General features: G+C 45.4%; 2 protein-coding genes across 6 annotated transcripts in view; one reads left to right on the top strand and one right to left on the bottom strand.

Moving 5' to 3' along the window:
- pusl1 (pseudouridine synthase like 1) overlaps window positions 1-9,748 on the top strand; it is a 50,433-nt gene extending 40,685 nt beyond the window's left edge. For 4 of the 5 annotated variants that reach the window (XM_041891871.2, XM_041891868.2, XM_041891869.2 and 1 more), the window contains 4 exons: window positions 721-891; window positions 8,562-8,616; window positions 8,781-8,943; window positions 9,368-9,748. In XM_041891871.2, the coding sequence (XP_041747805.2) occupies window positions 721-891; window positions 8,562-8,616; window positions 8,781-8,943; window positions 9,368-9,405 (427 nt within the window). In that variant the 3' untranslated portion in view covers window positions 9,406-9,748. The remainder of the gene's footprint in view (window positions 1-720; window positions 892-8,561; window positions 8,617-8,780; window positions 8,944-9,367) is intronic. The other variant, XM_041891872.2, reaches the window with a different exon arrangement.
- Window positions 4,279-5,648, bottom strand: LOC121572942 (general transcription factor II-I repeat domain-containing protein 2-like). Its single transcript, XM_045223718.1, has 2 exons — window positions 4,503-5,648; window positions 4,279-4,322 (listed from the first exon to the last, which is right to left on the bottom strand). Exon 1 carries the CDS (start codon window positions 5,527-5,529, stop codon window positions 4,516-4,518), a length of 1,014 nt encoding a protein of 337 aa, XP_045079653.1. The 5' UTR covers window positions 5,530-5,648; the 3' UTR covers window positions 4,279-4,322; window positions 4,503-4,515.
- Window positions 9,749-24,200: the final 14,452 nt, after the last annotated feature.

Here is a 24,200-nt window from a genome sequence, read left to right as displayed (position 1 = left end):
ACTGAGACAGGCCTCCACAATGGATCAGTCCACTCAGACAGGCCTCCACAATGGATCAGTCCACTCAGACAGGCCTCCACAATGGATCAGTCCACTCAGACAGGCCTCCACAATGGATCAGTCCACTGAGACAGGCCTCCACAATGGATCAGTCCACTCAGACAGGCCTCCACAATGGATCAGTCCACTCAGACAGGCCTCCACAATGGATCAGTCCACTTAGACAGGCCTCCACAATGGATCAGTCCACTCAGACAGGCCTCCACAATGGATCAGTCCACTCAGACAGGCCTCCACAATGGATCAGTCCACTCAGACAGGCCTCCACAATGGATCAGTCCACTCAGACAGGCCTCCACAATGGATCAGTCCACTCAGACAGGAGCCAATCAGACAGGTGTCTTGTACACCATGATATTATTATATATATTTTTTTGCTACTGCTCAACTAAAGAAGTCTCGGTCGACCAACAACCAGTCGACTAAATGGGGTCAGCCCTAGTACAACACCAGCTCCTATGTGACCTGTTACCTTTTGGACCCCTTTCAGTTGATTTGATTGATAGTCACATCACTCTTTTGGGAGCAACTCACCTGTCTCTCAGGTGTTAAGAACAGTCCATTCATTCCAAATGTTCAGGAATTAACATACATATAACCCTTAACCTTTACCCTTTTAACATATGCCCTCTGCCCCCTGGCCTCTCTTCTGCCTGACAGTGATCTGGACGTGGGTGCGATGCGCGACGCTGCCGCCCTGCTGGTTGGTACCCATAACTTCAGCTCCTTCAGAGCACTGAACTCTGAGACACCGTTTAAAGACCCGGTGAAGACCCTGGACAAGGCCGGTCTGGAGCTCGGAGATGCCTTCGTACACAGACACTTCCACAGGTAACCTAATCCCTGACCTCTGACCCTATTTTGGAGCCTGGGGGATGCGTTCGTACGAAGACATTTCCACAGGTACCCTGACGATAGCCCTTACCCTAACTGTGCAACTAGCCACAGTGTGTCAGAAAGCCTTTAGTACCCAACACTGTGTTTACATTTGTGGGTATTTTGGATCAGCTTGAAACCCTCTGAATATTATTATAATCAATCATCACTTTCAGATCTGATCGTTGTAGTGGCCTCTACCTAGAAGGAGTGGGGCATAATTCATAGCGGAGGTTAGTGGGGGTGTTTGAGAGAGATCTGGTGGATTAAATGGCTGTGGGGGTTGTTCCTCTGGGGGGGTTGTTCCTCTGGGGGGGGTTGTTTCTCTGGGGGGTTGTTTCTCTGGGGGGGTTGTTTCTCTGGGGGGGGGTTGTTTCCTCTGGGGGGGTTGTTACCTCTGGGGGGGTTGTTTCCTCTGGGGGGGTTGTTCCTCTGGGGGGGGGTTGTTTCTCTGGGGGGGTTGTTTCTCTGGGGGGTTGTTTCCTCTGGGGGGTTGTTCCTCTGGGGGGGTTGTTCCTCTGGGGGGGTTTGTTCCTCTGGGGGTTTGTTCCTCTGGGGGGTTTGTTCCTCTGGGGGGTTTGTTCCTCTGGGGGTTTGTTCCTCTGGGGGGTTTGTTCCTCTGGGGGGTTTGTTCCTCTGGGGGGTTGTTTCTCTGGGGGGTTGTTCCTCTGGGGGGTTGTTCCTCTGGGGGGTTGTTCCTCTGGGGGGTTGTACCTCTGGGGGGTTTGTTCCTCTGGGGGGGTTTGTTCCTCTGGGGGGGTTTGTTCCTCTGGGGGGTTTGTTCCTCTGGGGGGGTTTGTTCCTCTGGGGGGGTTGTTCCTCTGGGGGGGTTGTTCCTCTGGGGGGGTTGTTCCTCTGGGGGGGTTGTTCCTCTGTGCCAAATACCACTTTCATGCCTTAATTATTAACCCCTGAAATATGGTGCACAATATGGGTTAAGAAACAGATAGACTGATTCCTCTTAGTTTGGTTCTAAGAGAATTCCTCTCTGTGAGTTAAAACCAGTCATATTTATATGTATTTGATTATTTGTCATTGCACCAGATTTACATGAAACATCTCATTCCAAAATCCAACATCTCATTCCAGGACAGGGTAGGACAGGGTAGGGTAGGACAGGGTAGGACAGGACAGGACAGGACAGGGTAAGACAGGACAGGACAGGACAGGGTAAGACAGGACAGGACAGGACAGGGTAAGACAGGACAGGGTAAGACAAGACAGGACAGGACAGGGTAAGACAGGACAGGACAGGACAGGGTAAGACAGGACAGGGTAGGACAGGCCAGGCCAGGACAGGCCAGGACAGGCCAGGAGGAGATTACACAAGGACCGGAGGAGTTCCAGAGGAGGGGAGCTTCTAGAATGTCGTTGGATGTTCTAGATGATTTTTTTGGACTAAAATGTAAATGTAATCCAGATGCAGTATGTGAAACAGATGAGAAATAGTTTTGACATAAAACCTCCTCTAAATTGTATTCCTGTTCCCATTCAATTTGTCAGTGTTCAGTTTGCCAGCGTCAACATGTTATAAAACACACACATTATGTTCTTCTATCCTCTTGGGGACCTGCAATTAATTTTCTATTTTCCCTAACCCTGAACCTAACCCTTACCATAACCCTAACACGTAACCCAAACCATAAACCTAACTACTAGCAACACATGACAACACAACATGGTAGCAGCACAACATGGTAGCAGCACAACATGGTAGCAGCACAAAACATGGTACAAACATTATTGGGCACAGACAACAGCACAAAGGCAAGAAGGTAGAGACGACAATACATCAGGCGAAGCAGCCACAACTGTCAGTAAGAGTGTCCATGATTGAGTCTTTGAATGAAGAGATGGAGATAAATCTGTCCAGTGTGAGTGTTTTTTGCAGCTCGTTCCAGTCGCTAGCTGCAGAGAACTGAAAAGAGGAGATTTGGGGACCTTTAACGGAATGTGACTGGCAGAACGGGTGTTGTATGTGGAGGATGAGGGCTGCAGTAGGTATCTCAGATAGGGGGGAGTGAGGCCTAAGGGTTTTAGAAATAAGCATCAACCAGTGGGTCTTGCGACGGATACACAGAGATGACCAGTTTACAGAGGAGTATAGAGTGCAGTGATGTGTCCTATAAGGAGCGTTGGTGGCAAATCTGATGGCCGACTGGTAAAGAACATCTAGCCGCTCGAGAGCACCCTTACCTGCCGATCTATAAATTACGTCTCCGTAATCTAGCATGGGTAGGATGGTCATCTGAATCAGGGTTAGTTTGGCAGCTGGGATGGAAGAGGAGCGATTACGATAGAGGAAACCAAGTCTAGATTTAACCTTAGCCTGCAGCTTGGATACGTGCTGAGAGAAGGACAGTGTACCGTCTAGCCGTACTCCCAAGGACTTGTATGAGGTGACTACCTCAAGCTCTAAACCCTCAGAGGTAGTAATCACACCGGTGGGGAGAGGGGCATTATTCTTACCAAACCACATGACCTTTGTTTTTGGAGGTGTTCAGAACAAGGTTAAGGGCAGAGAAAGCTTGTTGGACACTAAAAAAAGCTTTGTTGTAGAGCGTTTAACACAAAATCCTGGGCGGGGCCAGCTGAGTATAAGACTGTATCATCTGCATATAAATGGATGAGAGAGCTTCCTACTGCCTGAGCTATGTTGTTGATGTAAATTGAGAAGAGTGTGGGGCCTAGGATGGAGCCTTGGGGTTCTCCCTTGGTGACAGGCAGTGGCTGAGACAGCAGATGTTCTGACTTTATACACTGTACTCTTTGAGAGAGGTAGTTAGCAAACCAGGCCAAAGACCCCTCAGAGACACCAATACTCCTTAGCCGGCCCACAAGAATGGAACGGTCTACCGCAGGGGTCCCCAAACTTTTTCCTGTGAGGGCCACATAACTTTTCCCTTCTCTGATGGGGGGCCGGTGTCAGTTTGTAACAGAAAAAGTGTGACGATCGTAGGGGAGCTTAAAAAATTTATTGTTTTCCAGAAAGCCACACATAACCAAATAACCCTTTCCAGGTTCTTTACAGAAAAAAAGTCAGGAAACAAATAATAACACTATTAATGAAATAAATAATAACTAAATAACCCTCTCTGAGTTCTTCACAGAAAAAACAGGAAATAAATAACACTATTTATGAAATAAATAATAACTAAATAACTCTCTCTGGGTTCTTCATAGAAAAAAAAGCCATGGAACATTAACTTTCTGTTGTGCCATGCACAATCTTAACAGATAAAAGTTCAGCTCAGTTGTCAGAGCAGAATCTCTCTGACACATATGAGCAGTCTCTTAAAGTTCTTGTGTTCCTTCCTTATAATCCTTTTGTAGGTTCCAGTAGGCTTGTAGACACCGCTGTTTGCAGCTCTCTCTCATCAACTTCCCTGTGAAAACCACAAAGGAAGCAGGTTGAGAAACTGAACTAAGTGATACAGCACCTACACAGCACAATACATTTCACTACCAGTATGGTTGTAAAGATGGATTTTATCCCAGTAGATTTTATTATGATTATATTTGTTTATGCTCAGAATGACTCATTCAAGTCAGAAAAGTGAGCTTACCTATGTATGTTCATCAGTGTGAACTGTGGGCCTGCATCTGGCTGGTGAGAAGTTGAATATCAGGTTCCATTCTAGTTACAGCCAGTCTCAAGCACTGATGCAAATGTTCATCTGTCAATCTTGATCTCATCGGAGTTTTCAGCAGTTTCATGCGAGAAAAGGTTTTCTCGCAGATATACGTGCTGCCAAAAACTGTGGACATTTTCATTGCGTGTTTTTTGATGTTTGGATATGTGTCGTTTGGGAGGGCGGCATAGAAGTCAATGAGACTGTTGGGCTTGAATGCGTCTTTCAGAACATCACAGTTCTGTAACTCAGCCAACTCAAACTGATATGAAGGCTGGGCTTCATCAATGTCGGCAACAAAGGGGTTCTGAAAAAGACGGATTTCTTTTGCATGAACATGTAGTTCACTGAATCGCACACCGAACTCCGCCTTCAGCATTTCCAGTGCTTCCACGCACTTTTCAGCTGGGAACGGGACCGCTGGGTTCTCTGTCGACAGGTTTTGGGTAGCAGGAAGATGGACGAAGTTGCGCTTTTTCACTTGTTCCAAAAGCAGCGCTAATTTCACCTCAAATGCTTTTATGTGTGAATACATGTCGCAAATGAGTTTCCCCTCGCCTTGTAGCTGCAAGTTAAGGCTGTTAAGTATTTCTGTCACGTCTGTTAAAAATGCGAGGTGCCATTTCCATTCTGGGTCGATCAGCTCTGGGACCGTTTTGTCTTTTAAATGAAGAAATGCGTTAATTTCGGGTAGCAGCTCGTAAAAACGCCTCAAAACTCTGCCCCGGCTCAGCCATCGGACCTCTGTGTAGTACAGCACATCTCCGTGCGTAGACTCCAGTTCAGACAGGAATTCTTGGAACTGCCTGTGTTTAAGTCCCTTTGCTCTGATGAAGTTTATGCACGACACCACAACCTTCATTACAGAATCCCACGTCAACACTTTGCAGCACAGTGCTTGCTGGTGAATTAGGCAGTGGACTTGTCTTTGTGACGTACTTGTCTTTGTGACGGGATTCATAGTGTCGGCGAAGATTGTATTCTTTGAATACCGCCACCGTCTCTTGACAGATGAGACAAACAGCCTTTTCTTTGCATTGAACAAAAAAATAATCGTTTGTCCACTGCAGGTTAAATACCCTGCATTCTGAATCAATTTTTCTCTTACCTAACCTTTTCGCCATTATTCCGTTCTCTCTTTGACAGGGCCGGGCCTAGGATTTTTTTTCTGGAGGCCAAATAGGAAAAAAATCCGATAGCGTCTCTGGTATTGTTCAGAGGGCCGGGCCAAATGTGCTGACGGGCCGTAGTTTGGTGACCACTGGTCTACCGTATCAAAAGCTTTGGCCAAGTCAATAGAAATAGCAGCACAACATCGCTTAGAATCAAGGGCAATGGTGACATCATTTAGGACCTTTTAATGTTGCAATGACACATCCATAACCTGAGCGGAGACCTACTGAGTAAAGTTGTTGTCATCATTTAATTTCAGCCAATCGGTTCCCTTGGCATCTTTTTTTCCCCATGAATCTCAGTGTGTTACCTAGCAACGACAACACTTAGCCATAACAAAACAATTCTGAATAACTCAACATAACTCAAGAAGTCTGTAAGAAATGTTGAGGTTTTGCGAAGGAGGTCTTAGTTGCGCAATTGTACATCTAGCTAAGGAGTTTAGTGGTTGAAGGAGCGGTATTTCTGACTTTTGATAATGTACACCAACACTTGTCCATTTATATCTCTAAGCCTGAGCCAGCCACTTCATATGAAACCAAAGAGAAGCTAACCAGCTTGTGCTATAATAAATGCTAAAAGGTATCTACTGTAGTAACATTATTTTATCTCAAAGAACGAGTTTTAATGAAGCAGCAACTGCCTGTTCTGCCCCGAGTCAGAGCAGTATGGAGTCAGCTCAGCTGCTGAATGTAAACAGAGGAGCCCAAGACACGTGGGGGAAGGTGTTGTGGGAGATGATTGGTTGGTAGATTTAAGACGATTAAGCCAATGAGTAATTAGTGATGGGGGGATCGATACAGTTGCATATCGGGATATTATCTTTGACGATATATCGTAAATCGTTTTGACAATATCGCAATATTTATTTTGCACTAGTTCGCTGCACCTGCACCAAAACTCCAGTACTTACATAGCTAATTTTCTCTATTGTCCCTCTGCAGAAGACATGTGGTGAGTAGTATTGTATCGCAATACATATAGAATCGTGAGTGTCGCAATACATATCGTATCGGCACTTAAGTATCGTGATAAAATTGCATTGTGAAGTCCCTGGCCCAATTCCCAGCCCTGTGAGGAACGTGCCGGTGGATTCTCCCAGCACTCGACACAAGGCCAAAATTCGACACGGTGTTCCGCAGGTGCATGTGTTCCTTTCGGTGTTCGTCTGCAGGGAGAGAAGAAGAAGGCAGCAGAGCCGAGTCACACACAGAGAGAGAGGAGGCTGGCTGCTGACGTTTATACTAAGTCAAAACATGACTCACAGCAGCGAGCGGGAAGTGGATCAGATAATGAATGAATGGGCGCCATTACTACATGCGCACACACACACACGCACGCACGCACGCACACACACACACACACACACACACACACACACACACACACACACACACACCACATTTCTCTCCCTGCAGACTAACACGGGAATACCATTTGAAATAGGTATTTAGTCTAAACCCACCATTTAGCCATTTTTAGGAGCCCCATGTCCTTGTGACCATCAGATCAGATACAGCGCATTGGGAAATATTCAGACCCCTTGACTTTTTCCACATTTTGTTACGTTACAGCCTTATTCTGAAATAGATTAAATCGTTTTTTTCCATCATCAATCTACACACAATACCCCATAAAGACAAAGCAAAAACAGGTTATTAGAAATGTGTGCAAATTTAAATGAAAAAAACAAAACTTAAATATTACATTTACATAAGTATTCAGACCCTTTACTCAGTACTTTGTTGAAGCAACTTTGGCAGCGATTACAGCCTCGAGTCTTCTTGGGTATGACGCTACAAGCTTGGCACACCTGTATTTGGGGAGTTTCTCCCATTCTTCTCTGCAGATCCTCTCAAGCTCTGTCAGGTTGGATGGAGAGCTTCACTGCACAGCTATTTTCAGGTCTCTCCAGAAATGTTAGATCGGGTTCAAGTCCGGGCTCTGGCTGGGCCACTCAAGGACATTGAGACTTGTCCCAAAGCCACTCCTGCGTTGTCTTGGCTGTGTGCTTAGGGTCATTGTCCTGTTTTAAGGTGAACCTTCGCCCCAGTCTGTGGTCCTGAGCGCTCTGGAGCAGGTTTTCATCAAGGATCTCTCTGTACTTTGCTCCGTTCATCTTTCCCTTGATCCTGACTAGTCTCCCAGTCCCTGCCGCTGAAAAACATCCCCACAGCATGATGCATCCACCCCCATGCTTCACCGTAGGGATGGTGCCAGGTTTCCTCCAGACGTGACGCTTGGCATTCAGGTCAAGCGGGAAGCAGATCAGATAATGAATTAATGGGTACCATTTACTAAATGTTCACACACAAACACACACACAAACACACACACACACACACACACACACACACACACACACACACACACACACACACACACACACACACACACACACACACACACACACACACCATTTTTCTCTCCCTGCAGGCTAACACTGGGATACCACTGAAATAGGTAATTAGTCTAAACCCACCATTTAGCTGTTTTTAGGAGTCCCGTGTCCATCAGATACAGTATTACACCTGACAATCAGTCCAGAGCAGAGATTGTTGCTGTGATGTTGACACAATGTCTCAAGGCAACAGTTACCTTACTGTGAAACATAGGCTCTCACACCTCCAGACTTGTGGTACGATGATGTCATTGCTGGTGTTGTTTTACTGTCTGTTTGTCTCTGTCTGTCTGTCTTTGTCTGTCTCTGTCTGTCTGTCTCTCTGTTTGTGTCTGTCTGTCTGTCTCTCTGTCTGTCTCTGTCTGTCTCTCTCTGCAGTATTTAAATGTCTGTTTTTGTGTTCTGTTGTCCTCTTGCAGGGATATTCAGTTCTGGGAGCTTACCTTCAAAAGCAGATCCTTCCTCTACAAACAGGTACGTTGTATTCCAGCTTCACCGCCAGCCAGTGTGACTTGAGTGCTGATTGCCATCTGGTGGTGAATGTTAGTGGTGTCGTTACCGTGGTAAATAACACATGATTATTGCGGATCAGTGGTGCACGTAAACCCAGACAGTGTTACTCCTCTGCTTTATTAAAGGTGCGTAGAATGACGGGGGCTCTGGTGGCGGTTGGCCAGGGACAGATGTCTGTCTCTGGGGTGAAAGAACTACTGGAGGCCCAGGACTCTCAGGCCTACCCACACAACCTCACATCACCCCCAGAAGGACTCTTCCTCACCAGGGTGGAGTACCACCGCTCAGGTAACACTCACCTAACTTCCCAGGGTGGGTCTGAAAACGTTTATTACTAGCCGTCAAAAAAATCTATCGCACTCCCTTGATTCCTCGCATTCTCTCCCCTCACCTCCTTCTCAAAACCCATTGGATTAGAAGGTCAGAGGGGGTAGGTCAAAGGGGAGCCAATGGGAAGGAGGTGAGGAGAGAAGACGTGAGCAATCAAGGAAGTGCGAGATTTTCCCCATGTTTCCTCTGTCCTTGTTTCCTCAATTCCTCCCTCGGACGACCTCCTCAGATGAGCTGTGAGGAAACAAGGACGGAGGAAGCAAGGAACCTTTTCAGATACAGTTGACACAATATATCTTGTTTTCTATTTGACCTTTTCTAGATCAATTATTTTAGCGCACCATTTTTCCTTTCTGACTTCTGTTGTTTTTGTCTTCCACAGATCTGCAGCCTTACACTCAGGAGGACTCACAGAGTTGACTGTGGTTCTGATGTGAGACCTAGGTCCAATCCCAAATGGACCCCTAGACCCTACGCCCTATGCATTTTGTGGAGATCTGAGAAGATTTGAAAAGCAATTTATTAATACCTTTAATTTGCCCTCTGAGAGGCTTGGTCATTCCATGGAGGGCCGAGTGTTTGCAGGTTTTTGGTTTTTCCTTTCAGTTAAGAGCTAGACAACCAGGTGTGGGGAGTTCCTTACTAATTAGTGACCTTAATTCATCAATCATTTCATGTACACTACAGTATGTAGCCTACTAAGTGTATATATGTATTCTTGCTGTACTACAAAATGTATAATATGGTCATTATAACTGTTTTAAATATATTTTCTATATGCTTCTTTGCGCCACACACACATGCACATGCACACACATGCGCACACACACACATGCACACACACACATGCACATGCATGCACACACACATGCGCACACACATGCGCACACACACACACACATGCACACACACAAACACAGCTAAACATACTTGGCATGTATAATACATTAATGTATTGTTATTGAAAAACAATGAACCACAAGGTGACAGTGAACAAATCTCAACCAAATATCCACCCGTGACTTGAACAATGATAGGATTGGTAGGTTTGAAATAGGTCTATCTAAAATGCTCTAGAGCTCCGTAGCCCGGCAGCACACAGATATGAAACATTCAGATTTATTCTACTTTTAGACCAGAGCACCGAACCGCGCTTATGAAAGTCACAAATCACCTTCTACTTGCATCCGATAACTTTCAGATCAGGTTTACTGTGTCGGTAAACCATTACCCAAATCACCTGTTGAGGGTAAAGTGTAGTTCAGTGTCGTAATGATAACGTTTCCAGTAGTCAGCTCTGTTGGGATTCATATGGTTAGATATATATATATATATACATTTAAAGGAAAACAGCAACTTCATTTTTTTCCCCAAGTGCAGCTTAGCTTTTGGAAATTGTTAAAAGGGAAAGTGACTTTCAGAGGACATCCCAGCACAGGGAGTGACATCGCGTGAGAAAATGGCTTCCAGTTCGTCTCTCCCAGAGGAGGATCTCCCCTGTCCTGTGTGCTGTGACGTCGCCAAGGATCCTGTCATCCTGTCGTGTAGCCATCCGCAGAGCTTGGGATCTCGGGAATGTCCATTTTGTAGGAGAACATTTTGTATTCGATTTACCTCACCCTAACCTGGCTCTAAAGAACCTGTGTGAGGCCTTCTCACAGAGTCCGAGAGATCCAACAGGGCTGACGGCAGGGGCTGAGGGTGCTCTGCAGTCTGCACAGTGAGAGACTCGAGCTCTTCTGTCTGTGGGAGAAACAGCCCGTCTGTTTTAATCTCATGACTGCATCCCTGTAAGATGAGGCTGTACAGGATCATAATATGCCATTTAGCAGACGATTTTATCCAAAGCGACTTACAGTCATGTGTGCATAAATTTTTTACGTATGGGTGGTCCCGGGGATCGAACCCACTACCCTGGCGTTACAAGCGCCGTGCTCTACCAGCTGAGCTACAGAGGACCACGTCACAAGGTAAGACAAAGACAGCTATTTGAAAATATATTCCAATTCTATTATTTTAACTTATTGATTTGATTGGTTGAGAATCTATCAAGTGCTGTTATCCCTGCCGATATGCTTTCTCCTGTCAAGTGAGTCCGGAAATTGTCTCGGTAAGGAGTAACTACAGACTGCCCTGAATCCCTTACAGGAGAAGTCAAAGGTCATTTAATGAAGTTAAACAAACCTGTGACAAATCAGCAGAGCTGATGGTAAACACTGTATTTCTTCAAGGTTTATTGAATCAGTAATGTGATGTTTAGATCAGTATTGCATCATGTTGCTAAGATGTATGGAGGACCAAACCTGCCATAATTAGAAATTAAATAGATAAAAAAATACATGAATAAATTAATTAATGCACATAAATTGATATATATATAAAAATCTGCTGCACCAGGACTCTGGTGAAGTCGTCAGCCAACTTCCTCCAAATTGTTAAGAACTTAACAGGTCCGATGCATGCCTCCACGCGGAAAAGCAGGTAATCTGGAGAGGCAGTGTTTTCAGCAGCGTTAGCCAGCGTTGCCAAGTCTCTGGATACCACTCGCCTGATTGCAGCCACACTACTTGCCAGAAGAACTGGGCTACTGTAGCTATCTACCGGTTGTAAATCTCTCAATTATGTGTATAGATTTGTTTTACTTTTTGGACCATCAGTGTCAGGCAAAAGCAATAGAGCAACGTGCCGTGACATTGATCAACCAATGGTGTGTTAGAGACCACCCACAGATGTTTGATTGACACCAACTCATTATCATATAATTATTTATTCATGAATCTATTTATGTGTGCATTTGTGGGAGGTTTAAAGGAGGACCAAACCTGCCAAACCTCCTTTCCCCCTTCTGATAACCAGGTGGCGAATCGCATCTCTGCATGTCTGGCAGACATATCGGTGTGGATGTCGGATCACCACCTCAAGCTGAACCTCGGCAAGACGGAGCTGCTCTTCCTCCCGGGGAAGGACTGCCCGCTCCATGATCTCGCCATCACGGTTGACAACTCCATTGTGTCCTCCTCCCAGAGTGCAAAGAACCTTGGCGTGACCCTGGACAACACCCTGTCGTTCTCCGCTAACATCAAAGCGGTGACCCGATCCTGCAGGTTCATGCTCTACAACATTCGGAGAGTACGACCCTACCTTACACAGGAAGCGGCACAGGTCCTAATCCAGGCACTTGTCATCTCCCATCTGGATTACTGCAACTCGCTGTTGGCTGGGCTCCCTGCCTGTGCCATTAAACCCCTACAACTCATCCAGAACGCCGCAGCCCGTCTGGTGTTCAACCTTCCCAAGTTCTCTCACGTCAACCCGCTCCTCTGCACACTCCACTGGCTTCCAGTTGAAGCTCGCATCTACTACAAAACCTTGGTGCTTGCCTACGGAGCTGTGAGGGGAACGGCACCTCCTTACCTTCAGGCTCTGATCAGACCCTACACCCAAACGAGGGCACTACGTTCATCCACCTCTGGCCTGCTGGCCCCCCTACCTCTACGGAAGCACAGTTCCCGCTCAGCCCAGTCAAAGCTATTCGCTGCTCTGGCACCCCAATGGTGGAACAAGCTCCCCCACGACGCCAGGACAGCGGAGTCACTGACCACCTTCCGGAGACACTTGAAACCCTACCTCTTTAAGGAATACCTGGGATAGGATAACAGTAATCCTCCTGTCTGCTAAATGATGTAAATGTAAAGATGTGGTGCCATGCCAGGGTCTGTGTATTTGTAACAGAATGTTGCACCAGTCGAGGATATTAAAAGTTTTATGACGGGTAACAATAACCCTATATAAATATTATGAGATATTCAATATATTCCTTCCACTGTCTCCAGAACCAGGCCCAGCACACATTGGCTGTGTTTTCACAGGCAGCCCAATTTAGGGCTGCGTTCAGTACGTTTTTATAATATAATATAATATTCCATTTAGCAGACGCTTTTATCCAAAGCGACTTACAGTCATGCGTGCATACATTATTTATTTTTTTGTGTATGGGTGGTCCCGGGGATCGAACCCACTACCTTAGCATTACAAGCGCCGTGCTCTACCAACAGAAACGGTGCTGTACTGATCGACCAGTTGTAAAACAGTTGTGGTTTGGGGTTCTCTGTCAGCATGGCGACTGCCCTTTTAAATACATCACTCATTGCTTCAAGCCACACCTCATCACCCCCCCCCAAACGGGAGTAAACGTACAAAGTCTGTTCAGGAAGGTACAATAACGTTTTGGGGAAAGGGGTCGTTGAGTACAAACCGTTCCGCAAACGTTCAAGCAAACTGAACGCACCTCAGAATTGGGCTGTTTGTGTTGGTCTTTTTGACCAATCACATCAGATATTTTCACATCAAATATTTTTCACACCTGATCTGATTGGTCAAAAGACCAATTAGTGGAAAAAAGCTCATAATTGGTTTGCCTTTGTAAACACAGCGAGAGGCAGATAAAGGAGGAGTGTGAGAAGCTTCACCAGCTTCAACGAGAGGAAGTGGCCAAGTTGGCTGCTCTGAAGGAAGAAGATAATGAGGCCAAGATGGCTGCTCTGAAGGAAGAAGAGGAGGCCAAGATAGCTGCTCTGAAGGAAGAAGATAATGAGGCCAAGATAGCTGTTCTGAAGGAAGAAGATAATGAGGCCAAGATAGCTGCTCTGAAGGAAGAAGATAATGAGGCCAAGATAGCTGCTCTGAAGGAAGAAGATAATGAGGCCAAGATAGCTGCTCTGAAGGAAGAAGATAATGAGGCCAAGATAGCTGCTCTGAAGGAAGAAGATAATGAGGCCAAGATAGCTGCTCTGAAGGAAGAAGAGGAGGCCAAGATAGCTGCTCTGAAGGAAGAAGATAATGAGGCCAAGATAGCTGCTCTGAAGGATGAAGATAATGAGGCCAAGATAGCTGCTCTGAAGGAAGAAGAGGAGGCCAAGATAGCTGCTCTGAAGGAAGAAGATAATGAGGCCAAGATAGCTGCTCTGAAGGAAGAAGAGGAGGCCAAGATAGCTGCTCTGAAGGAAGAAGATAATGAGGCCAAGATAGCTGTTCTGAAGGAAGAAGATAATGAGGCCAAGATAGCTGCTCTGAAGGAAGAAGATAATGAGGCCAAGATAGCTGCTCTGAAGGAAGAAGATAATGAGGCCAAGATAGCTGCTCTGAAGGAAGAAGATAATGAGGCCAAGATAGCTGCTCTGAAGGAAGAAGATAATGAGGCCAAGATAGCTGCTCTGAAGGAAGAAGATAATGAGGCCAAGATGGCTGCTCTGAAGGATGAAGAGGAGGCCAAGATGGCTGCTCTGAAGGATGAAGAGGAGGCCAAGATGGCTGCTCTGAAGGAAGAAGAGGAGGCCAAGATGGCTGCTCTGAAGGAAGAAGATAATGAGGCCAAGATAGCTGCTCTGAAGGAAGAAGATAATGAAGCCAAGATAGCTGCTCTGAAGGAAGAAGATAATGAGGCCAAGATAGCTGCTCTGAAGGAAGAAGATAATGAGGCCAAGATAGCTGCTCTGAAGGAAGAAGATAATGAGGCCAAGATGGCTGCTCTGAAGGAAGAAGAGGAGGCCAAGATAGCTGCTCTGAAGGAAGAAGATAATGAGGCCAAGATAGCTGCTCTGAAGGATGAAGAGGAGGCCAAGATAGCTGCTCTGAAGGAAGAAGAGGAGGCCAAGATAGCTGCTCTGAAGGAAGAAGAGGAGGCCAAGATGGCTGCTCTGAAGGAAGAAGAGGAGGCCAAGATAGCTGCTCTGAAGGAAGAAGAGGAGGCCAAGATGGCTGCTCTGAAGGAAGAAGAGGAGGCCAAGATGGCTGCTCTGAAGGAAGAAGAGGAGGCCAAGATGGCTGCTCTGAAGGAAGAAGAGGAGGCCAAGATGGCTGCTCTGAAGGAAGAAGATAATGAGGCCAAGATAGCTGCTCTGAAGGAAGAAGAGGAGGCCAAGATGGCTGCTCTGAAGGAAGAAGAGGAGGCCAAGATAGCTGCTCTGAAGGAAGAAGAGGAGGCCAAGATAGCTGCTCTGAAGGAAGAAGATGAGGCCAAGATAGCTGCTCTGAAGATTGAGGAGATGAGCAGAGAGATATCATCACTTTCAGACACAATCAGAGCCATAGAGGATGAGCTGGGAGCTGAACACTCCCTCTCTCCCTGAAATACAGGTAGATTGTAATATAATTTACAGTATTGATGACTATTCTTCTCTTCTGTTCCTCTGAAGGGTTCAGCTGTGTGTGTGTGTGTGTGTGTGTGTGTGAGTGTGTGTGTGTGTGTCTGCCTGTGTGTGTGTGTGTGTGTGTGTGTGTGTGTGTGTGTGTGTGTGTGTGTGTGTGTGTGTGTCTGCCTGTGTGTGTGTGTGTGTGTGTGTGTGTGTGTGTGTGTGTGTGTGTGTGTGTGTGTGTGGATCACTCAGGAGCTTTTTGATGTGATATTTTGCATGATATAGAGAAACTGCAATACATAAACATTACTACACTTACAATGTATAGTAGTATATAGCTTTAAAGAATCACTTGTTTATAATAATCCGAATGTCCATGATAGTCCATTATGTATTTCTCATACACTGCACTGGGAAATGAGAACATAGGTGAAATGATTTGTTCTGAATACATGCTTTTTTTTTTTACATTAAGACTATGTAACCTTAAACTTGAATCTATGGAGGTGACTCTGCTGTGTGAGTTTAATAAGTTATACTTTCTGGTGGAAAATAATGAATAATGTAGAATGATAATAAAAACGAATGTTTCCTGTATTCAGTGTCCCTGGTTCCTTTGATTGTACTCAGTATTATAATGATTTCACTGATGTAACAGTTGCAACTCAACCTCCAGAATTACGATCGCTCATTTCAAACTTCTAAACAGCCAAACACGAGTCCCCATGTCGAACCAAATACTTAATGTCAACATGTGCTGTCATTCCCTAGTCGAACCAAAACTAACCTTAAAGGGATACTTTCGGGAATCATCATTCTAGCAAATACCCATAGACTTCCAGTCATTGCCCTAATGCTAGTTAGCATTGGCTCGCGAAACTACCTCTTAACTTCCTTCATACTGGACACAGAGACATAAAAATGGTGTCCACAAGTTCATCTGACTCTGGGGGGAAGTAGATAAAGGGCCTCATTGCCAAAATCCTGAAGTATCCCTGTAAAAATGATTGGTCGCTAAATCCGGAGAAATGTCAGACCATGTAAAAAAAACTGTTGGTCACTAAATCCCATCTAGAAGAACCACGTAAAAACGGTTGGCTGGTATGCCCTCACCCTCTGAGTGGTCAGCTGTGAATGCCCTCACCCGTCTTGAGTGGTCAGCTGTGAATGCCCTCACCCGTCTTGAGTGGTCAGCTGTGAATGCCCTCACCCGTCTTGAGTGGTCAGCTGTGAATGCCCTCACCCGTCTTGAGTGGTCAGCTGTGAATGCCCTCACCCGTCTTGAGTGGTCAGCTGTGAATGCCCTCACCCGTCTGAGTGGTCAGCTGTGAATGCCCTCACCCGCTATATACTTGTAACTGATTGGTTTGGTTCTACAATAGTGCTGTGCGTTTAATAATAAATAATAAATAATAATATGCCATTTAGCAGACGCTTTTATCCAAAGCGACTTACAGTCATGCGTGCATACATTTTTGTGTATGGGTGGTCCCGGGGATCGAACCCACTACCTTGGCGTTACAAGCGCCGTGCTCTACCAGCTTTAGTGACCAACAGTTTAGAAAATGATGTTGAGGCCCAGCACTGTACTCTTGATAGTCACCACACACACACACACACACACACACACACACACACACACACACACACACACACACACACACACACAGCTGTTTCTATTTGAGGATGTTTTATATGATTGTGGTCATCTGAATGACTTGGAATCTTATTGTTGTTCTAGAAGACGGAGATATGCAGACATTTACAATTATGCAATGTACACTACCAGTCAAAAGTTTGGACACACCTAGTCATTCAAGGGTTTTTCTTTATTTTTACTATTTTCTACATTGTCGAATAATAGTGAAGACATCAAAACTATGACATAACACATATGGAATCATGTAGTAACCAAAAAAGTGTTAAACAAATGAAAATATATTTTATATTTGAGATTCTTCAAAGTAGCCACCCTTAGCCTTGATGACAGCTTTGCACACTCTTGGCATTCTCTCAACCAGCTTCATGAGGTAGTCACCTGGAATGCATTTCAATTAACAGGTGTGCCTTGTTAAAAGTTAATTTGTGGAATTTATTTCATTTTTAATGCGTATTCCAGGCTCTGTCGTAGCCGGGAGACCCATGGGGCGGCGCACAATTGGCCCATCGTCGTCCAGGGTAGGGGAGGGAATGGCCGGCAGGGATGTAGCTCAGTTGGTAGAGCATGGCGTTTGCAACGCCAGGGTTGTGGGTTCGTTTCCCACGGGGGGCCAGTATGAAAAATAAACAAATAACTGTAAGTCGCTCTGGACAAGAGCGTCTGCTAAATGACTAAAATGTAAATGTTTGAGCCAATCAGCTGTGTTGTGACAAGGTAGGGGGGTATACAGAAGATAGCCCTATTTGGTAAAAGACCAAGTCCATATTATGGCAAGAACAGCTCAAATAAGCAAAGAGAAACAACAGTCCATCATTACTTTAAGACATAAAGGTCAGTCAATACATAACATTTTGCAGTCGCAAAAACCATCAAGCGCTATGATGAAACTGGCTCTCATGAGGATCGCCACTGGAAAGGAAGACCCAGAGTTACCTCTGCTGCAGAGGATAAGTTCATTAGAGTTACCAGCCTCAGAAATTGCAGCCCAAATAAATGCTTCACAGAGTTCAAGTAACAGACACATCTCAACATCAACTGTTCATAGGAGACTGCGTGAATCAGGCCTACATGGTCGAATTGCTGCAAAGAAACCACTACTAAAGGACACCAATAAGAAGAAGAGACTTGCTTGGGCCAAGAAACACGAGCAATGGACATTAGACCGGTGGAAATGTGTCCTTTTGGTTTGATAAGTCCAAATATGAGATGTGTAAGGGCTATTTGACCAAGAATACAACAGGTGTAGACCTTACAGTGAAATGCTTACTTACAAGCCCTTAACCAACAATGCAGTTTTTAAGAAAAAAAAAAAGTGTTAAGTAAAACAAAAATAATAATAATTAAAGAGCAGCAATAAAATAACAGTAGGGAGGCTATATACGGGGGGGTACCGGCATTGCAAATAGTCCAGGTAGCCATGATTAGCTGTTCAGGAGTCTTATGGCTTGGGGGTAGAAGCTGTTGAGAAGCCTTTTGGACCTAGACTTGGCGCTCCGGTACCGCTTGCCGTGCGGTAGCAGAGAGAACAGTCTATGACTAAGGTGGCTGGACTCTTTGATAATTTTTAGGGCCTTCCTCTGACACCGCCTGGTATAGAGGTCCTGGATGGCAGGAAGCTTGGCCCCAGTGATGTACTGGGCCGTACACACTACCCTCTGTAGTGCCTTGCGGTCGTAGGCCGAGCAGTTGCCATACCAGGCGGCGATGCAACCAGTCAGGATGCTCTCGATGGTGCAGCTGTAGAACTTTTTGAGGATCTGAGGACCCATGCCAAATCTTTTCAGTCTCCTGAGGGGAAATAGGCTTTGTCGTGCCCTCTTCACGACTGTCTTGGTGTGTTTGGACCATGATAGTTTGTTGGTGATGTGGACTCCAAGGAACTTGAAGCTCTCAACCTGTTCCACTACAGCCCCGTCGATGAGAATGGGGGCGTGCTCAGTCCTCTTTTTTTTCCTGTAGTCCACAATCATCTCCTTTGTCTTAATCACGTTGAGGGAGAGGTTGTTATCCTGGCACCACACGGCCAGGTCTCTGACCTCCTCCCTATAGGCTGTCTCATCGTTGTCGGTGATCAGGCCTACCACTGTTGTGTCGTCGGCAAACTTAATGATGGTGTTGGAGTCGTGCCTGGCCATGCAGTCATGGGTGAACAAGGAGTACAGGAGGGGACTGAGCACACACCCCTGAGGGGCCCCCATGTTGAGGATCAGCATGGCAGATGTGTTGTTACCTACCCTTACCACCTGGGGGCGGCCCGTCAGGAAGTCCAGGATCCAGTTGCAGAGGGAGGTGTTTAGTCCTAGGATCCTTAGCTTAGTGATGAGCTTTGAGGGCACTATGGTGTTGAACGCTGAGCTGTAGTCAATGAATAGCATTCTCACGTAGGTGTTCCTCTTGTCCAGGTGGGAAAGGGCAGTGTGGAGTGCAATAGAGATTGCATGATCTGTGGATCTGTTGGGGCGGTATGCAAATTGGAGTGGGTCTAGGTTTTCTGGGATAATGGTGTTGATGTGAGCCATGACCAGCCTTTCAAAGCACTTCATGGCTACAGACATGCTACGGGTCGGTAGTCATTTAGGCAGATTATCTTAGTGTCCTTGGGCACAGGGACTATGGTGGTCTGCTTGAAACATGTTGGTATTACAGACTCAGTCAGGGACATGTTGAAAATGTCAGGGAAGACACTTGCCAGTTGCTCAGCACATGCTAGGAGTACACATCCTGGTAATCCGTCTGGCCCTGCGGCCTTGTGAATGTTGACCCGCTTAAAAGTCTTACTCACATCGGCTACGGAGAGCGTGATCACATAGTCATCCGGAACAGCTGATGCTCTCATGCATGATTCAGTGTTGCTTGCCTCGAAGCGAGCATAGAAGTGATTTAGCTCGTCTGGTAGGCTTATGTCACTGGGCTGTGTTTCCCTTTGTAGTCTGTAATAGTTTTCAAGCACTACCACAGCCGACGAGCATCAGAGCCGGTGTAGTACGATTCAATCTTAGTCCTGTATTGACTCTTTGCCTGTTTGATGACTCGTCGGAGGGCATAGCGGGATTTCTTATAAGCGTCCGGGTTAGAGTCCCACTCCTAGAAAGCGGCAGCTCTACCCTTTAGCTCAGAGCGGATGTTGCCTGTAATCCATGGCTTCTGGTTGGGGTATGTACCTACAGTCACTGTGGGGAGAATGTCATTGATGCACCTATTGATGAAGCCAGTGACATACAGTGAGGGAAAAAAGTATTTGATCCCCTGCTGATTTTGTACGTTTGCCCACTGACAAATAAATTATCAGTCTATAATTTTAATGGTAGGTTTATTTGAACAGTGAGAGACAGAATAACAACAAAAAAATCCAGAAAAACGCATGTCAAAAATGTTATGAATTGATTTGCATTTTAATGAGAGAAATAAGTATTTTACCCCTCTCAATCAGAAAGATTTCTGGCTCCCAGGTGTCTTTTATACAGGTAACGAGCTGAGATTAGGAGCACACTCTTAAAGGGAGTGCTCCTAATCTCAGCTTGTTACCTGTATAAAAGACACCTGTCCACAGAAGCAATCAATCAATCAATCAGATTCCAAACTCTCCACCATGGCCAAGACCAAAGAGCTCTCCAAGGATGTCAGGGACAAGATTGTAGACCCACACACGGCTGGAATGGGCTACAAGACCATCGCCAAGCAGCTTGGTGAGAAGGTGACAACAGTTGGTGCGATTATTCGCAAATGGAAGAAACACAAAAGACCTGTCAATCTCCCTCGGCCTGGAGCTCCATGCAAGATCTCACCACGTGGAGTTGCAATGATCATGAGAACGGTGAGGAATCAGCCCAGAACTACACGGGAGGATCTTGTCAATGATCTCAAGGCAGCTGGGACCATAGTCACCAAGAAAACAATTGGTAACACACTACGCCGTGAAGGACTGAAATCCTGCAGCGCCCGCAAGGTCCCCCTGCTCAAGAAAGGACATATACAGGCCCGTCTGAAGTTTGCCAATGAACATCTGAATGATTCAGAGGAGAACTGGGTGAAAGTGTTGTGGTCAGATGAGACCAAAATGGAGCTCTTTGGCATCAACTCAACTCGCTGTGTTTGGAGGAGGAGGAATGCTGTCTATGACCCCAAGAACACCATCCCCACCGTCAAACATTGAGGTGGAAACATTATGCTTTGGGGGTGTTTTTCTGCTAAGGGGACAGGACAACTTTACCGCATCAAAGGGACGATGGATGGGGCCATGTACCGTCAAATCTTGGGTGAGAACCTCCTTCCCTCAGCCAGGGCATTGAACATGGGTCGTGGATGGGTATTCCAGCATGACAATGACCCAAAACACACGGCCAAGGTGACAAAGGAGTGGCTCAAGAAGAAGCCCATTAAGGTCCTGGAGTGGCCTAGCCAGTCTCCAGACCTTAATCCCATAGAAAATCTGTGGAGGGAGCTGAAGGTTCGAGTTGTCAAACGTCAGCCTCGAAACCTTAATGACTTGGAGAAGATCTGCAAAGAGGAGTGGAACAAAATCCCTCCTGAGATGTGTGCAAACCTGGTGGCCAACTACTAGAAACGTCTGACCTCTGTGATTGCCAACAAGGGTTTTGCCACCAAGTACTAAGTCATGTTTTGCAGAGGGGTCAAATACTTATTTCCCTCATTAAAATGCAAATCAATTCATAACATTTTTGACATGCGTTTTTCTGGATTTATTTGTTGTTATTCTGTCTCACTGTTCAAATAAACCTAAACATTAAAATTATAGACTGATCATGTCTTTGTCAGTGGGCAAACGTACAAAATCAGCAGGGGATCAAATACTTTTTTCCCTCACTGTATGTGGTGTACTCCTCAATGCTATCGGAAGCTACAGTCCTGTAGCTTAGCATCTGCGTCATCTGACCACTTCCTAGTCACTGGTGCTTCCTGCTTTAGTTTTTGCTTATAAGCAGGAATCAGGAGGATAGAGTTATGGTCAGATTTGCCAAATGGAGGGCGAGGGAGAGCTTTGTATGCGTCTCTGTGTGTGGAGTAAAGGTGGTCTAGAGGTTTTTTTCCTCTGATTGCGCATTTAACATGCTGGTAGAAATTAGGTAGAACGGATTTAAGTTTCCCTGCATTAAAGTCCAATGCCACTAGGAGCGCTGCCTCTGGATGAGTGTTTTCCTGTTTACTTATTTACATTTTAATCATTTAGCAGACACTCTTATCCAGAGCAACTTACAGTTAGTGAGTGCATCCATTTTCATACTGGCCCCCCGTGGGAATCGAACCCACAACCCTGGCATTGCAAACACCACGCTCTACCAACTGAGCTACTGGGGACCTATGACCTTATACAGCTCATTGAGTGCAATCTTAGTGCCAGCATCGGTTTATGGTGGGAAATAGACAGCTACGAAAAATATAAATATAGATCTATTGGTAAATAGTGTGGTCTACAGCTTATCATGGTCAGATTGCTGCAAAGAAACCACTACTAAAGGACACCAATAAGAAGAAGAGACTTGCTTGGGCCAAGAAACACGTGCAATGGACATTAGACTGGTGGAAATCTGTCCTTTGGTCTGATGAGTCCAAAATCGAGATTCTTGGTTCCAACCGCCGTGTCTTTGTGAGATGCAGAGTAGGTGAACGGATGATCTCCCCATGTGTGGTTCCCACCGTGAAGCATGGAGGAGGAGGTGTGATGGTGTGGGGGTGCTTTGCTGGTGACACTGTCTGTGATTTAATTAGAATTCAAAGCACACTTAACCAGCATGGCTACCACAGCATTATGCAGCGATACGCCATCCCATCTGGTTGGCGCTTAGTGGGACTATCATTTATTTTTCAACAGGACAATGACCCAACACACCTCCAGGCTGTGTTAGGGCTATTTGTCCAAGAAGGAGAGAGATGGAGTGATGCATCAGATGACCTGGCCTCCACAATCCCCCGACCCCAACCCAATTGAGATGGTTTGGGATGAGTTGAACCGCAGAGTGAAGGAACAGCAGCCAACAAGTGCTCAGCATATGTGGGAACTCCTTCAAGACTGTTGGAAAAGCATTCCAGGTGAAGCTGGTTGAGAGAATGCCAAGAGTGTGCAAAGCTGTCATCAAGGCAAAGGGTGGCTACTTTGAAGAATCTAAAGTATAAAATATATTTTGATTTGTTAAACACTTTTTGGGTTACTACATGATTCTATATGTTTTATTTCATAGTTTTGATGTCTTCATTCTTATTCTACAATGTAGAAATAAAGAAAAACCCTTGAATGAGTAGGTGTGTCCAGACTTTTGACTGGTACTGTACATATACACTTTTCATACATAACATAAATATCTGACTTGAAGTAAAGATTACATTATTTATTCATCAATGCCACAAACCTGGGACATCGAAGAGCACCAAATTAACTATGTTACTAACCTGGGACATAGAGCACCATATGAACTATGTTAGTAACCTGGGACATAGAAGAGCACCATATGAACTATGATTACTATCAGTAGGGAGCACAGATTCTTCTGCTTTTCTTTTGAGGAATTAGATTAGCACAAATAACACAAAATATAAAAACATCTTGTGATTTTTGGTGATTGAGTTACAAATGGAGAAACAACGATGTGTAAGGTAGGTTTCATATAAAATACTAGGTCAACTCCATCAGAATGAAAAACAAAACGTAACAGACTTCAAAAAAAGGGAAGCCATGTCTAAACACAGCTATATCAACACCCTTCTTGTCCATTTAGCACGTCCATGTTGCTGCCGTCATTTACCATAGCTTTCAGTCTGAACTCCAGTATAGGCAGGGGGAGGACTGTTTTACACAGGTGGGGGGAAAAAAGGTAGCAAAAAAAAAAACGTGTCAGTGAGTCTGAGATGTTATGAAGTCAGGAGAAGAACAAGTAAAGGAAGCAGCACGGGGGGGAAATGGGTGAAGGTGCCCAATTTTAGTCCTCTGCTCTTCACTGTCGCCCCTTGGAACCTCTGGCGATACGAATAAGGGATCATCCTAATATCCAAGGTCTTAAAGTAGGAAACATAGAAGGCATCATTTCATTATATATGCAGACGATGTGCTCTTATACCTCTCAGACCCAGTAGCCTCTGTCCCTAAGCTACTAGACTTCATCAATTCATTTGGCAAACTATCTGGCTGTTATGATGAGTTGCTCTGGCATCAAGTAATTCAGTACGCAAGAAGATACTTAAACACTTACATGGAGTGTTGATTCAAAGTTGTAATATTGCGGTACCGGGTTCACATAGCAAACGACACGTGGGTGGCCCATTTGCTATCTGAACTAACTGAACAAAGGAAATCTCTTAGCTTATATACTTGTTTGCAAGCTAATTATATCCAACAGTTGCCAACCATTTTTGAGTGTCACTCCTCACCACAATAGGATCACCCTATATGGTATCGTGTCGCACCTTTA

Source organism: Coregonus clupeaformis, chromosome 12 (assembly GCF_020615455.1).
Source record: "Coregonus clupeaformis isolate EN_2021a chromosome 12, ASM2061545v1, whole genome shotgun sequence".
Lineage (NCBI taxonomy): Eukaryota > Metazoa > Chordata > Actinopteri > Salmoniformes > Salmonidae > Coregonus > Coregonus clupeaformis.
Note: the sequence above shows the minus strand (reverse complement) of the source record. Positions and strands in the feature narration are given on the sequence as shown.

What these genes read in the sequence shown, in the direction of transcription:
- LOC121572942 (XM_045223718.1), bottom strand. Translation starts at nt 5,529, where the DNA reads ATGAATCCCGTCACAAAGACAAGTACGTCACAAAGACAAGTCCACTGC.